Here is a 14,988-nt window from a genome sequence, read left to right on the forward strand (position 1 = left end):
CATATTTTCAAATCCATTGCATATTTCTGGACTTTATCTTACTTGACCTCTCAGTGCTACTGGGTAGCCTCTCTTGGCTTCTTCCATGGCAACAGTATCCACTACAATTTCTCTTTCCTTTCTGATTGTTCTACTTGGTCTTTTTTTTTTTTTTTTTTTTTTTTTAACTAGGAATTGAACTCAGGCCCTTGTCTTGCCAGGCAGGCGCTGCACCAGTGAGCTACATCCCTGGGCCCTTGATATTCCTTTTCTGACCCTTCATTTGCTCATTGTCTGTATGTTTGCTTTCATACTTCAATCCCTGCTTCTTTTCTTTAGCCCCACTCACTTTCAGGGTTTTTGGTGCCTTGAGATTCTTAGAATTCTTAAAATTCTTAACCATTCCTATCTTTAGGAGACAATGTACAAGCTGATGATCTCTTTGCTAAGCTCCCTTGAGTTTGATTTCCAACTGTCTATTTTGCACTTGCATATCTAATATACATACATTTTAGTGTTACTGTGACCATAAAGGAGTTCTTCATTTGTCTCCCTTCACTGGTTCCTTAAGAAGTTTCCACAGCACTGATAAATTGTTTCATTGTTTACCCCATGCTGAAGCCCACAGACTTAAGCAGTATCTTTGATTTATTTTTTCACACACTCATATCATCGTCATTCACAAATCCTATGTCACCTACCTCCAATATTTTCCACAATTCATTCATAACTCTCCACTCCCTTCTACTCCACCCTAGTGTAAGCCATCCCATGTCTGACTCTATCTCATCCTTCAAGAATTCCCTTGATTTTTAACTCCCCTGCAGTGCCCCTGTCACATCACCTTGTTTACTTTTGCTTAATAATTTAAAGCACTTGTGTTTTACTCTATTCATCTGTCCACTACTTTCAACTGTTTTTTAAGTACAGTTTTTGTTTTATTGGTATATAAAGACTACATTCCTCAGGGGGAGTTGGTTTACATACACGTAATCCATCTTAATTCTTGTTCATTCCTGTCTGCTCTCCCTCGGTCCACTGTTTCTTCCCTGAGTAGAAAATAAGCTTGATCAAAGCAGAAACCATGTCTTTTTAGTATATGGCTGTGTCCACTGAATCAAAATGAGGCTTGTTCCATATGTGACAGGCATTCAATAAATATTTGTAAAATAATTGAACGGATGGATAATTAAGTGTATGACTGATGTCCAGTTCCATTGAGCGTCCCTACAGATTTCCTTTGTACTGAAATGACTCATCTGCACCCATCAGTGACAGCTTGATAGCTACTTATCTTAATTTATTCATTCATTTACTTTTCAGTCTGCCTTAGACTATTGATCAGTTTCATTCATGTGAACGCTGGTAATAAAATGCACTCGGTAGCTAACAGGAAAAGCAAAGACAGTGATGCTTATCTGATCAATATCTAAACAAACGATGTCCACCCATCAATCATTCCTCTACTTCCTGCAGTTGAAAATCTCCTTGAGGGAATCATCAGATCCCCTCCATTCTGACACCTTTACGTATGGTCCCTATGGGATTCCCTCATCTACGCAGATGGGGAGGTGTTCCTGCCACTAAGCCTTTAAAAACCCCAAATTCCGAACAAGCTTTAAAAACCCACCGGAAAAGTTAAGGCTTTCCCAGGATTCTGGAAAGGAGCGGAACATGAAAGTAAGTAAATATTTATTTCCTTTATTTACTGGAGACTTTGTAGCTATTTTATAAAAAGTTTTCCAGCTTTCTGTTTTATGCTTAGGGACTATTTTAGGGGGCAACAGGTATTTGAACAAGATTGCTTTAAAATGAGAAAATCATTTTATTTTATTGAGAAAAAAGTCATTTATTCATCTCACTAAGCGGTGGAGTTAATAATAACATATTTTTGAGTAATATGTAAAGTTGGACTCTGTGTAAACCAGACTGCAGAGCGGGGTGGGGGGTCAGCTCTCCACGCTAAGCATCACAGCAGCGCCAGAAGTGGAAGATTGCAATTGTCCAGAGGGCAGGGGACAAAGCAGAGGATCCTGCAGGGAGGGGGGGGGGTTGGCAAATGACCTTCTGGTTCCTGCATTCCTGTAGGGACCCAGCAACCTGGCAGCCACGACCTTGGCTCTTCTCCTGGTGTTTTCCGTTCTGGGAGACACCCGCGGCGCTCCGCAGGTAATCAGATGCAAGCACAAAGCCCCAGCCAAGGGGCCACCACTCTTGCACCCCTCTGTCTTTCTGTTTTCCTCCTCTGTCTTGCTCCACCCACCCCCTACCTTCTTTCTAGTTTTATTAACTGCGTTTCCTTCCTCCCCGACGTGCAGAGACTTCTGGAGAGGAGGAACTGGACGCCACAAGCTATGCTGTACCTGAAGGGGGCACGTGAGTCCCCGCGCTTCGCTCTGCCCGCAGGGACCCAGAGAGTGCCGCGCGCGCCCGGGAACTGATAGTGGGGAGGGAGGGTCAGGAGTGGGATCGGACGGCGAGGCAGGCAGGAGAGGGAGAGTCCCGATGGCGAGCGATCTGCCACCCTAAGCCGGAGAGGTGCTGCTTCTTGGGGACTCGGGGCTGCCCGGCTGGTGAACGTGGCTGGGCCGGGAAGTCCGGGGGCCGGACGCCTGCAGCCCAGGGCCGCCGCCTCAGCCCGCGTCTCGCCTTTGCAGAAGGGCGCCGCTTCCTCTCCGACCAGAGCCGCAGGAAGGACCTCTCGGACCGGCTGCCTCCAGGTGAGCGGCTCCAGCAGCCGGATGCGGCGGGCGGGGCAGAGCGTGGCCCGTGCGAGTCCAGCCCCAGTGCACCGCGGAGGATGCACCCCAACCCGGCTGCACCTGCCATGGAGTCCGTGAGCGAGCGAGTGACCCAGGCCCAGGCGAGGCCAGGGGTTCGCTCAGCTCAGAGGGGTTGGTGGAGCAGGCCTGTAATCCTGGCACTCCTGGGAGGCTGAGGCAAGAGGATTGCAAAGTTCCGGCCCAGCCTGGGCAATTGGTAGCGATTTAGCAAAATCCAGTCTCAAAGTTTTAAAAGAGGGAAAGGAGGGAGGGCTAGGGATGAAGATCCTGGGTTCTGCCCCTACAACTGGAAAACAAAAACTGTGCAACTTGTCTTTAGAAACGCATCTGCTCCTTTATGGCAGTGTATTTACAAGGTTTATGCTTAAAACAATATTACTATTTTTAAATAATTATTTTTCCTAGGACCTTCAAATGTATGCCTCTAAATAATTACTAGAAAGCACTGTCAAAAGAGTCAAATCAAAAATGGTTAAGTGAAGGCCATGAGGATGGGGCTAGGGAATATTATTTTTCATAATAAATCTTTCCATGGCAGTGAATTAAAAAGCAACAATTCAATTGATTTGTATAAAATCGTGAATTGAAATGCTAAGAGTAAAAAGCATACTTACTTTGAAAAATATCAAACGTTGTGCCTACTGCAATAGTAGGCACTTAACATTTGTGTTTTGCCTCTTAAAGCTTGAAGTGTAAAGTTTCTTTCTTTTGTGATGGTAAGATTTGTTTTCCACTTTCAGTTGCCTCCAAATTAAAAAATCAAGATGTGTGTCGAACCAGCGCAATGTGTTTCTGTCAACTTAGATTTGACATCACTTTGGAAATTTAGCAGATGCTTCTCTAGTCAAATAATTATCTCTGTGTAACCACGAATGTAGATGATTGTCTCAAATTCAACAGTAGTACAGGCTCCAAGTAGGATGGTACCTATATCTTTCTGTCCAGACACCCCATCTTAAACTGCAAAAAGAGAAATTTCCCAAGGGCTCTTTCTTTTAATCCTGCTCGCATGTTTGGGATTCTCTTTAGTACAGTATAAATTTAAAATTCTCTTCCATTTCCTGCATGGAAACACAACATAACCAGCTGTAAGTCATTTTCAAGGGAAGTTGGAGAGAAAAGGCGTTCTGTATACGCTGTGTATGCTCTGTTTTGGGATCAAATATCTGTTTCATAGAGGTCGTTCTGCTGTTGTACCCTACCATTATAGCAGGTATTTATGTGAATATTGAAGTGCTAATAGAATCTGCATATGTGTTTGTTTCTCCAGAAAGACGAAGCCCAAATCCCCAATTACTACCTCTTCCAGAGGCTGCAGCCCTGTTGCTGGCTTTGTTATCGAAACCACAAGAAGGTACAAATATGATGATCTCTTTTTGCTTCAAAACAGCTTTGCTTACTTTTGGAATTCTGGGTTGAATGCAGACTTATCTACCCACATCTAAATTCATAGATATTTATTGTAGAAGAAGTATACTTCTTCTGGTTATAACCAGTTATACTTATAAGAAGATATTATATTCTTCAGCCAGTATATTTCTTATTAAAGTAAGCCCCAATCATATAAAAATATTTCTACAGTGAGATTTTGGAATTTGATATGAATTCCATGATTTGTGCCTATTGTAACATCTCTCTTGAACCTTTGACACTGAGAGAGCCTCAAGTCCAACATCATCATTTCAGTTGAAAACAAATTAAATAATCATAAATCCAGTCACTTACTAGTACAAGTTAAATCAAGTGGAATTGCTGACATCAGGTTAAATCAAGTGGAACCAGAAGTCAAGGATGCCAATTCTCAAGAAGAGAAATGCAAGGAAAAAGGGGAATAAAATCTGTCACATACAGGTACAGATTCCCTAGGAGGATTATGATCAGTATGTATATCTAAAATGTACCAATAAACATCATTATTAAAAACACAAACCAAAAAAAGAAAGAATTGTTATCAGCAGCATCATATCTGGCATGATGGTTAGAAAGAATACAGAACTCAGGGGACATTAACCAGGAGACCACAGACTCTCTCTCCCAGCTCCTAACCTGTCATGCACCTTGCCATTGCCATGCCCTGACACTTTGTTTAAAGGGAAATTTTGTAAAAGACACTAAAATGCAGAAAGGCAGATCATAGGTATTTGAGAGCTGGCATAGTTCTCAAATCTCTTGCAATGACAAGTTGAAATATAGTTGAATAATGGATAACAGATGTTATATCCAAGATTATCTTTTTTCTTTTAATTCAAGATTTAAAACTGACCAATTTTAGAACTCAGTAGGAAAAGATCTGTTGGCAGAGATTGGTCGGCAGTGACCTTTTAGATTTGATTATTGGAAGCTATAGGCAAAGTAGGATAGAAAAATGAGTTAAATAGGGATGAGGAGGGGCTAATTTTTAAAGAGGAAAGGGATGACCTTTTACAGAGGCCTTTTGCAAGTGTTTTTGCAAAATAAATGCAATTTTCTAATTAATGAAATTTTCTCAATAGCTTGTCACTGATGATGAAGTGAAGAAACAAAATATTGTTAGTCTACATCAATGGGAAATTTTGGATTTCCATATGTTATATCAATTAATAGTTTCCTGTAGTATTTTTATCCTAAAGTTCCTAAGTATTTTTTTTTTTTTTGTCTTTTGCTTTTTCTTTTTCTTTTTTATCAGTACCGGGGATTGAACTCACAACCACACACTTGCAAGGCAGGCGCTTATGCCACTGAGCTGAATCCCCAGCCCCAAGTTCCTAAATATTATTTAGAAGATTTTTCTATAGTGAATTTTTATGGCAGTGGAACATAAACTGGGTTACTTTTCTGGTTGGATGTGATTTTTTATTTTTCTCTCTAAGTAACATCCCACTATTTTTTATATTCCAAAATGTGCTAGCAATGTGGGCTAAGATATAACTCAGGCATCTGGATCGTATTATAACTGAGGGAATGTGACTGTGTTAGAGGTGATCTCAGAGGAATTAGGAGGTGCGATTTGCTTCCAGTCACTGCTCCCCCCCCCTTGCAGGTGGATTCTCGTCCACCCTATTTTTAGTCACAGGAACTTGCTACTGTCTGATTTTTAAATATCCTGCCCCGGATGTGCTATCCCATGCCATGAAGTTTTGTAGTTCTATGCAGCTAACAAATGTCCCTGCTCTTTTCTCATTCTCTGCCTGAAGAAATCATCTAATAAAGAAATATTTTCAGACAAGATCATATGTGTTCAGGATGGCATGGTATAGATACATAAAAAGGAATATTTTCAAATATGTTCCTGCACCAACTTTCCCAACTAAGAAGCATTTTTATGAAGAAATACATAGAAAGTAGGTTGACGCAAGTGACTGATTGTAATGACAGGTGTTTTAGACAAGAGACATATTCATCAGAACAAGCCATATGGTCCTTCAAATTTCTTCCAAATCTACCATGTTACAGTTTCAATAATTATAGATTCAGATGTAAAATGTAAATTTCTCAACATATCCTAAGTTGAGGGGGAAAATATACAAACCGAACAAATCAAAAGCCATTTTTACTTTTAAATTTTCAGTAACAGAGCCTACAAGTTAATACAACTGACCAGGTTAAATATCTATTTGTTGAAATTCCCTTCATCTTTTCAAACACAGAGTGTATATTAACTTTATTTTCAGATAGAGAAGAAAAATTTGATCGAAGCTGATTTCTACAAGACAGAATGCTTAGCTGGTGAAAATACACAGGATTATATTCAAGTGTACATCTATTCTTGTTGAAAATATAAATCATGTGAATAAAATAATTGGACCCTTTTTACTTCATTGTAATCCTAGAAACATGCATCATTCATTTGATTTTTTTGGAAACAAAAGAAAATGTAGAATTCTCTTTCCTTCCTTGTTTCAGGCCCGGTGTAAATCACCTTGTATATTGCTCTTGAGTTTTTAGAGCATTTCTAACGATTGGCTGGATACTCTTAACGTTTTCTTTCTTTCTGTCAGGACCAGTACCTGTCTTTATCTTAGTTGTTGGGTTTTCATTACATTACATATCTGTATTTTATTATTCCTCAGCAATGATTCTTTCGCTGTTTATCCTTTTTTCTCATTCCCCAAAGAGGCAGATATATGGTAAGATGGGAAAGACTGTGCCTCTCTGTAGTTCATCCAGGGAGATAAGCTGTTAAAAAGGGAAGTGGGATGGCTGGGAAGAAGCATCGTGAAAAGACCGCGTCAGTGTGGTCGGTGAGAGAAGGTAGGTAAGGCTGCGACCGTGGAAGGTTTGCTGAAGACCTGCAACCAGAAGCCACCTTGCGCTCTGAAGGGATCCCAAGTTCAGTGAAGAAACACAGATTTAAATATTCTTGAGAAACAGAGAAAGAGACACTCTGCTCGTGTATATGTTGTACAAAAGGAATGAACCAGTCTTTTAAAGGTAAAATCATTTTCCGTGGCTAACCAGAGTCAGTGGAGTCCAACACTGCTCACCGTAACTGGCTAAGTTCCTAGGCTATAGTTACCCCAGTAACACAGTATACCTAATAAACCTAATTTGCTTTTTTCCAAAGTCAGTCTGGTCTCAATATCATCTCAACAGACACACACACACACACACACACACACACACACACACACACACACACACACCTATGGAAATCATAGTAATTTATCTGGAGTTACAAGATCACATTATTTTTACCTGATCAACTCGGAGTTGTTCCCCATAAATGTCTTAAGTGGAAAGTACTGTTAATTATTATTGTTATCAGTATGTAGACATTACTTAATAGCCAAATAATATGCTATATGAATGCCTCTGTAATTCAAAATGATGCTTTCACTGTTAATCAAAATCATGCTTATAACATTGTCTGCATTTTGTTTAAAAATTGAATAATGAAGCCCTATGCAAGTTAATGTAATATTTATCTCTGCCAAAAATATACAATTAAAAAACTGCATAGCATTATAATAGGCACCTGTCATTAATTATGACTTTATTAGTCATTCTACCAACCAAACCCTTCTCCCTTCTTTTTTGGTGCTGGGGATTGAATCCAGGGTTTTGTTATCCTACACATGTGCTCCACTACTGAACTACTACACCCCCAACTCCCCAAATTACCACCTACGGACCCCACTTCCCACCACCATCACCATAACAGCAAACAAATTTCAACGTAAGTTTCAGATGAAACAAACTATAGCAGGATTTTGTTTTGTTTTGTTTGCAATTTTCTTATTTCTGTGGTTTTTACAAACTGACATGAGGAAGGGGTTACAGATCGAAAAATGTTCACATCTTATGAGCCTGTATCTTAAATTAGAACATGACTGATTTCAACACATATTCAGGTAATAGGATATCCCACCTGCAGCTAGGACTCAGCCACTTTCCACACTATGAAGTTGTCCTTCCTCTCTTTGCCTCCCTCCTGCCTCCAGCCTGGGCTCCCTGTTATTCTTTGTTTTCCTGTAGGTGCCCCCTCTCACCACCATGCCCGATCTCTGCATTCTGAGAAATAAGAGGGAAAAGGCAAGGAGATCTTGGCTTATTCAAATCAGTCTTCAGCCTCCACTTCTTTACCTGGTTATAATAAATAAAAGTGTGTGTCCTATCAACTGTGAGGTACATTATTTTATCTTGGCCTGAGGAGAAAGAGAATTCTCAAGTTCAGCTTTGTTACCTCCAGTGTCTTTCTACTGACTAAATTCCTTTAGGAAGAGTTCATTCCTAATTTAATGTGATCTTCACAGCCATCATGTGAAATAGGCAATGATATCACTTACATGACTTCATATAAATTTGGGCTCATCCCATGAAGCCTCTTGGGCTCTTCAAGTAGATTTGACCAGTTGCTTTTTTAATCCTCCTTCTAGCAACACGGTACTATAACATTGTAATACATCTGTGTATGCCAAACAAGCTCCACTCACCCATACTCCTGCCACAGAAGACAGGGTGGTATTTTGATAAAACTTGGGCTGCAAAAACAAAGTATCATGATGTGGGTAGCTTATAAAGAAGAAATGTGTTTCTTAAAGTTCTGGAGGCTTGGAAGTCCGACATCAAGATGTTGGCAGAATTGATGATATTGTGAGGGCCCACCAGGCAGCTCTCTGATGTTTTTTTCTTTTGTCATCAAGATTGAAACCAAGGCCTTATCCATGCTAAATATGCACTCTGCCTCTGAGCTACACCCACCACCATCTGGGGACTCTTCTTTTCTGTTCTCATGACCTAATCACGCCCCAAAACCACAACTTAATATCATCATATTGGAGATTAGGATTTCAGCATGTAAATATTGGGGGAACACAAGAGTCAGATGTCAGCAGGCATCACAATCCATTTTAAAAAGTCTTCCTGTCAATTGATGGAACACCATACACTATTTTCTACACTTGCATTCTTTAAAAACGTCAATTTTTTGTACCTTTGTTTCTTAAAACAAGACCATTTATTTATGCAACTCCTATACACACAAGGTCATCATATTAGATACAAGGTCATCTACTAACAGTCCCATTTGTTTTTCCCACCTGCTTTGTTGATCTTGGGGAAAGTATAAATAAATGACTGGGGTGGAATCGAGCGGCAGCAACTGTCTCTGTAGAAAGCCTAGTGCAAGGTAGAAATTCTCATTTCTACATTTGACACTTAAAACCAGATGTTTCCAACTCGGTTAATTTCTGCAATTATTCATACTGCACACACGTCTCTTCATAGAACTATTACCTCCTTGGACAAAAAACATTTATTTTTTAAGGTTTTATACTAATATATTTTACTGTGCACATACATCATGCTTTCAATAACAGTAAACCAATCACCAACCAAACATATCCTTTAAATATACACATTGTTATTTTATTATGGATACATTTGCATAATTGTTATAACCATGAAACTCTCCCCACTTTCATGAGATTTTTCTGGGAATTTAACAAATAGGTCTACAACAGAAATTCTTGTAATATTTTTTTCTGCTTTCTAATGCAGAGTTTTTCAAGCTTCTCTGCAGACCCTAGGTTAACTGGCATTTGCAGAGCAGTTTTCAAGAGTTTAGGGAAAAAAAGAGTTAGGCTTTAGGTAATTTGTTTTCTTTCTTCTTGAACTTCTAAAAAGAATGAATTTGCAGCCATCTTCTATTTTGGCTTGATTTGTTGCTTATATCCATTATTCCACTTGTCCTAGTCAGTGGGAAAATGGGCTGGGTTGCAGTTTTTCACTGGTCTTTAACCACAAGACACCTTGTCTTTACCACTCTCTGTCACTCTTCCACTAACCATCATAACTGAGTACCTAGAAGATCACATTTTTAGAGTCTCTATAAATGAAAGCCAACTGGTATATCAATCAAGATACTCACAGTGCACGAGATTGAAACTCACACAGTAAATGGTTACTCAGTTATTAAAAGGGAAAAAAAGAATTCAACAGTGAAATGTGCTGCTTTCATTTTTTTGCCAATGTAGATTTAATTGCAGTTAAGACATAAGCCAGCTTAAGTATAATTTTATTCAATATCTCTAAGCACATCCCAGAATATGCTAGCCATTGTTCTTATCATAATTAAACAAATATATTTTTGCTACTTTTTATAAAGATAGTTTTAAATGTTATCTTAGGTGCTAATGTGTAAAATGATTTTTAAACAAAACATTATCAATAAAAATTAAATCTTTAAATATTGATATACTTATTCCTTGGAGTTTAACAGTTTATCATTAATGGGTGTTATGGTTTGTGTCTGGGTGTTTCCCTAAAGCCTCATATAGTCATGGAGGTGGCTGAATCTAACATTTGTGATTGGTTCGTTGTCTAGCACTAGGATTGGAGGTGTGAACATTGCACTCACTCTGACAGTGGTAGCCTGCATATAATAGGTGGAAGGGAAAGAGGCATGCTCTTCCCTTTTGCCCTTTTGCTCTTGTTGCTTTTGGTATCTGCCACAGCTGCCATGAACAGGTGTCCCTCAGGCACACCATCCTGCCTTGGAACCAGCTGAGTGTGGCCTGAAACCTTCATGAACTGTGACCTAAATGATCTTTTCTTCCCAATTTTGGGTGTTGGGTATTTTGTCTCAGCAATGAAAGAAAAGTAACTAAGAAAATAAGAGATTGAAAAATTCCCAAAAAAGTTTTCCAGTTATTTGTGTTTTGTTTTTTGTCTTGTTTTTTTTTTTTTTTTTTGAGACAGCATTTCATTATGCAGCTCAGGCTGACATTTAACTCACTGTAAATACCAAGCTAGCCTGGAACTCACAGTGATCCTACCTCAGTCTCCCAAGTACTGGGATTACAAGCATGCACCATCATGCCCAGCCCAAGCTTTTCATTTAAACAACATAAAAATGTTACAGTGAGTTGGTATACTATAGGGGGCAACGTCTTCCTGTCATTGATTTGAACATGCACTGTAGATTTCAGATTCATATAACTATGCATCAAGATACAGATCTAGGATAGCTATTTTTTATGGATTTAGATAATTTGCAGCAAAGCTAAATATAAATTTATGGTTCTAACATATGCCAAAATGAAAAATAATAGTTACTTGAAATATGTAAGTAGTACACATTAATAGCTAAGTTGAGGATCTTTGGGAATTGACTGGGAGATTTGCATGGTTGGCTTTGAAAATTGTATAAATACTAAACACAGGATTATGATGACGGCAAATTAAAAAGTAAACCCTGGGTTGGACATTATGGCACATACTTATCTGTAATCCCAGCACCCCAGGAGGCTATAGCAAGAGGATTACAAGTTGAAACTCAGGCTAGACAACTTGGTTACTCAGTAACATCCTATCTCAAAAAAGTAAAAATAAACATTAAAAAGGCAGAGGATGTAGCTCAGTGTGAAGGCTGTGAGTTCCATTCTCAGGACTGAAGAAAAATAAAAAACTACTGGTAAAGAGAATATTTCTATTGCTTCCATTAACAATTTTTAAAAATTTCCAGTTTTATTCCTTCAATATTCCTCCTTATGCGTAAATTTATAGAGGAAACAAGAGGAATAATAACACGGATTTTATTCTAAATTACAAATTGCCACGCACTTACTCGGTACTTTCTAGGCAAAGAACAAGTTCCGTTGTAATGCTAAGAAGAAAATGAGCTGAAACGTGACATTTTCGTTCTTTTAAGTAGTCCCTCTGACTGTGTTCTTACTAAAAACCAGCTCCATGCAGCAAGGATGGGACTCAGTTCTTGTATTCACCGTGCAGCTTTTTCTTCCCACGAGGAACATGGCTCAGATTAAAAGGTGACTTAATGTTTAACCGATCCCTTTTGGCCTCCTCTTCCTCGTTGTATCGTTCGTCTTCATTTTCATCTTCCACATCACTGCTCTGAGGGCTGGAGGCCTGAGACACGGACGGAGAGGGTGGCACAGAGGAAGGCCTGGGGTATTTAAATCCATCTGCCTGTCAAAGACACCATGAGACAATCACATTAAGACTTGCAGTAAGGTTTTCAATTATGTAAACACTTTACATGTACATATGTTTTTAAAAGTATGTGGGTATGTTTTGTGATCTCTTCAGGTGATATTAAATTCTGATTCATTTTGACCCTGGTGTCACCAGCTTCAAGAAAGATTCATTAAATATACAATTATCTTTTATTAAGCATTGAAATGTGCCTGGTGCTATACACATGTTATCACCTTTGATCTTTTTAGCAACATCTCAACATATTCTTCCATTGATAGAAAAAATTAAAAGGCAGAGAAGTAAATGATTTGTCCAAAGTCACATGGCATAAAAGTGATAGAGTGATGATTTACACCTGGTGTCTGATGGTTCCGGGCCTTTAATCTGAACTCTATATAACTGCTAACATTGTCACTGTGTCAACTTACTAAACCCCACTGAGTGAAGAGGACAACATATATAAACATATAATACAGCCAATATGTGCCCACCCCTATGTACTGTTGCATTGTCGCTTAGTTTGTACTTAAGTGCCCTTCAATTGAGTTATAAAAAAAATTGCTGAAAATCACATAATAGTTCATGACCTTGTGGGATCACATTTCCGGCTGTCAGGGCCACCTGCAGCTTAAGGACCACAGGTGTGACACAGCTGATTTATCCTTCAGATATGCCTAGCACAATTGGAGGACACTGGCAGTTGGATGTGCCAGGGATAGCTAGTACTAGTGAGAATCCTAGGAGCCAGGCTGCTTAGTTGGCCCAGAAATTCTACCACTTGCTTTCATTTTAATTAATGGACAAATGTCATTAGGTTTTAAACAAATTGCCTCACTACCTAAGAATCACTGGGACAACTTGTTTTTGACCATGTACTAAAGCACCAACTCTGTGTCAGGTACTGCAATGGCACCAAAGAAACAAATTAGAGAACATGATCCCTGCCCTGCGCTAGGAGTGCATGTGCTAGAACTAGAAGACAATGTGAGAAAGTGTTACAGCAATTGCCAGTCTGTATTTTAACCATGTTTGCACATCACTAGTAGGGTATCATCATTTTAAGTTTCAGGTGCTTTCTTTATTTGAAAGGGTTACACATACAGAAAAGCTGGATTCTGCACTTAGGACCTCAGAAAGAGCTAAACACTTTTTAATTGAATAAATAAATGATTAAATATAGTTCAGCTATCAAGAGGACTATCTGCCTTTAAATAAGTAGTCAACTCTGAATGCTAAAAACATAAGCATGAGAGTTGGAATTTGTAGATGGAACAATCAGGGAAATCTTTTTGCCTTGTCATGGGCTAATCTTTTTGATTGCCTCCTCTGGAAACCTAACTTAAGGAGAATATAAATTATGATTAGGCAGATCATTTACAATCAAAGTAACTACTGGTTGAGATCTTTGATCAGATGTGTGATCGGTATGATCAGATCCATGTGAACTTGACAGATTCATAAACACTTAATAGGGATCTGTAGTTTTGGGGGTTCTTGAATATAACTCATAATTGAGCCTATTGCTTTGAGGGATTGTGGAAGCCTACTTTTAGAGGTTTGATGAGATATCAGCTCATTTAGAGCATAGAGCCCCTCAGCCAAGGTGGATCTTTGGCTGATTATTTGTTGAGATGGATTCTCTCTTACTCAGGCTGGTCTGGAACTTGTGAACTTCACACCTCACACTCCTGAGTAGATGGTAATGTAGGTGTGCACCACACTGTGCTAAGGCGATTCTTGTATCCAACAGTATGAATCTTATCTCTCTGCACCTTGATGTTACCTAGTACACAGGAAGCCAAACAAGTTTAGCTCTTGGGTCACCATTTAGGCTTCTGCAATGACTGATCTCACTAAAGAGAAACAGCTGACACTACCCTGCTTCAAGTTGCATTTCCTGTCTTCTCTACTTCTAAGTGAATCTCAGGGCAAATGTGACCTATGGTGATCTCGTGAATATAAATGCCTCACTTAAATTTAGACAAAGACTCCCTGTAAGTCACTGCTGAGTGGTACATAAATGCTCATCTGTGCTAGTTGCTCCTCTGATGCTTGAATTTATTTTGTTCTTGACAAATGGTCATCCTATATTTAACACACACGCTGGATAGTAAATGCACTCCCTGTTGAAGCAGCCCAGTTATTTTTTGAACAACCTCCAACAGAATGGATCACTTTGAGGCTCACCGCAGAGTTTTAACACAGAGAGGCCTCTCCAATCTACTTCTCCCAGACTAATGAATCAGGGACTTTGAGATAGTCATGTTTGTGAATTTCTTAATTCTTTGCTTTTATTAAACATACTCAAGAAGTATATTTTTAGATTGAAAAGTTTTGTTAGAGCTTGTTACAAATAAGAAATGTAGTTTTTATTAAATATTTACCGTTGGTAGTGACATGAATTCCACATGGAAGTCATCTGGAAAAGCTCTGCTTAATGTCAGATGCCTGGCGTGCTGGTAAAACTATTGACAGAAAGACAGTTCACAATTTAAAGGAGAAAGGTGCTTGGGTATTTCAAAATCCAATTTGAATATAAGGGCTATTCTCCTTGTTCTAAAATTTATTTTAATACATAAAAATTTAAAAGTTATATATATTAATAGTGTAATATTTTGGTACATGTATATATTCCACTGAAACACACATACACACAACAAATATATAGAGAAGAGAATCTATTCTTGTTAAGTTTGAGAATTAGGAAAGAAACAATAACCTATAGTTTTATTGTTTTTCAAAACACAGGCCAAAAAACCACTAGAAAAGTGTTAAAATCGAGCAGCAGTACTGGCCATCCTGAGTCTTA

General features: G+C 38.8%; 2 protein-coding genes across 2 annotated transcripts in view; one reads left to right on the forward strand and one right to left on the reverse strand.

Annotated features, from left to right (window-relative positions):
* The first annotated feature begins 1,498 nt into the window (after window positions 1–1,498).
* Window positions 1,499–7,709, forward strand: Spx (spexin hormone). Its single transcript, XM_013152948.3, has 6 exons — window positions 1,499–1,659; window positions 2,068–2,148; window positions 2,298–2,355; window positions 2,637–2,699; window positions 4,033–4,116; window positions 6,413–7,709. The coding sequence occupies exons 1-6, from the start codon at window positions 1,654–1,656 to the stop codon at window positions 6,439–6,441; spliced, it is 321 nt and encodes a 106-aa protein (XP_013008402.1). The 5' UTR covers window positions 1,499–1,653; the 3' UTR covers window positions 6,442–7,709.
* Window positions 7,710–9,586: 1,877 nt separating this feature from the next.
* Window positions 9,587–14,988, reverse strand: part of Gys2 (glycogen synthase 2) — a 57,718-nt gene continuing 52,316 nt past the window's right edge. Inside the window, exons 15-16 of the mRNA XM_063238337.1 lie at window positions 14,564–14,644; window positions 9,587–12,170 (exon numbers count right to left, since the gene is read on the reverse strand). Of these exons, the coding sequence (XP_063094407.1) occupies window positions 11,949–12,170; window positions 14,564–14,644 (303 nt within the window). The 3' untranslated portion in view covers window positions 9,587–11,948. The remainder of the gene's footprint in view (window positions 12,171–14,563; window positions 14,645–14,988) is intronic.

This window comes from Cavia porcellus, unplaced genomic scaffold, assembly GCF_034190915.1.
Source record: "Cavia porcellus strain 051 isolate PalLab524CR breed Dunkin Hartley unplaced genomic scaffold, mCavPor4.1 scaffold_27, whole genome shotgun sequence".
Classification (NCBI taxonomy): Eukaryota; Metazoa; Chordata; class Mammalia; order Rodentia; family Caviidae; genus Cavia; species Cavia porcellus.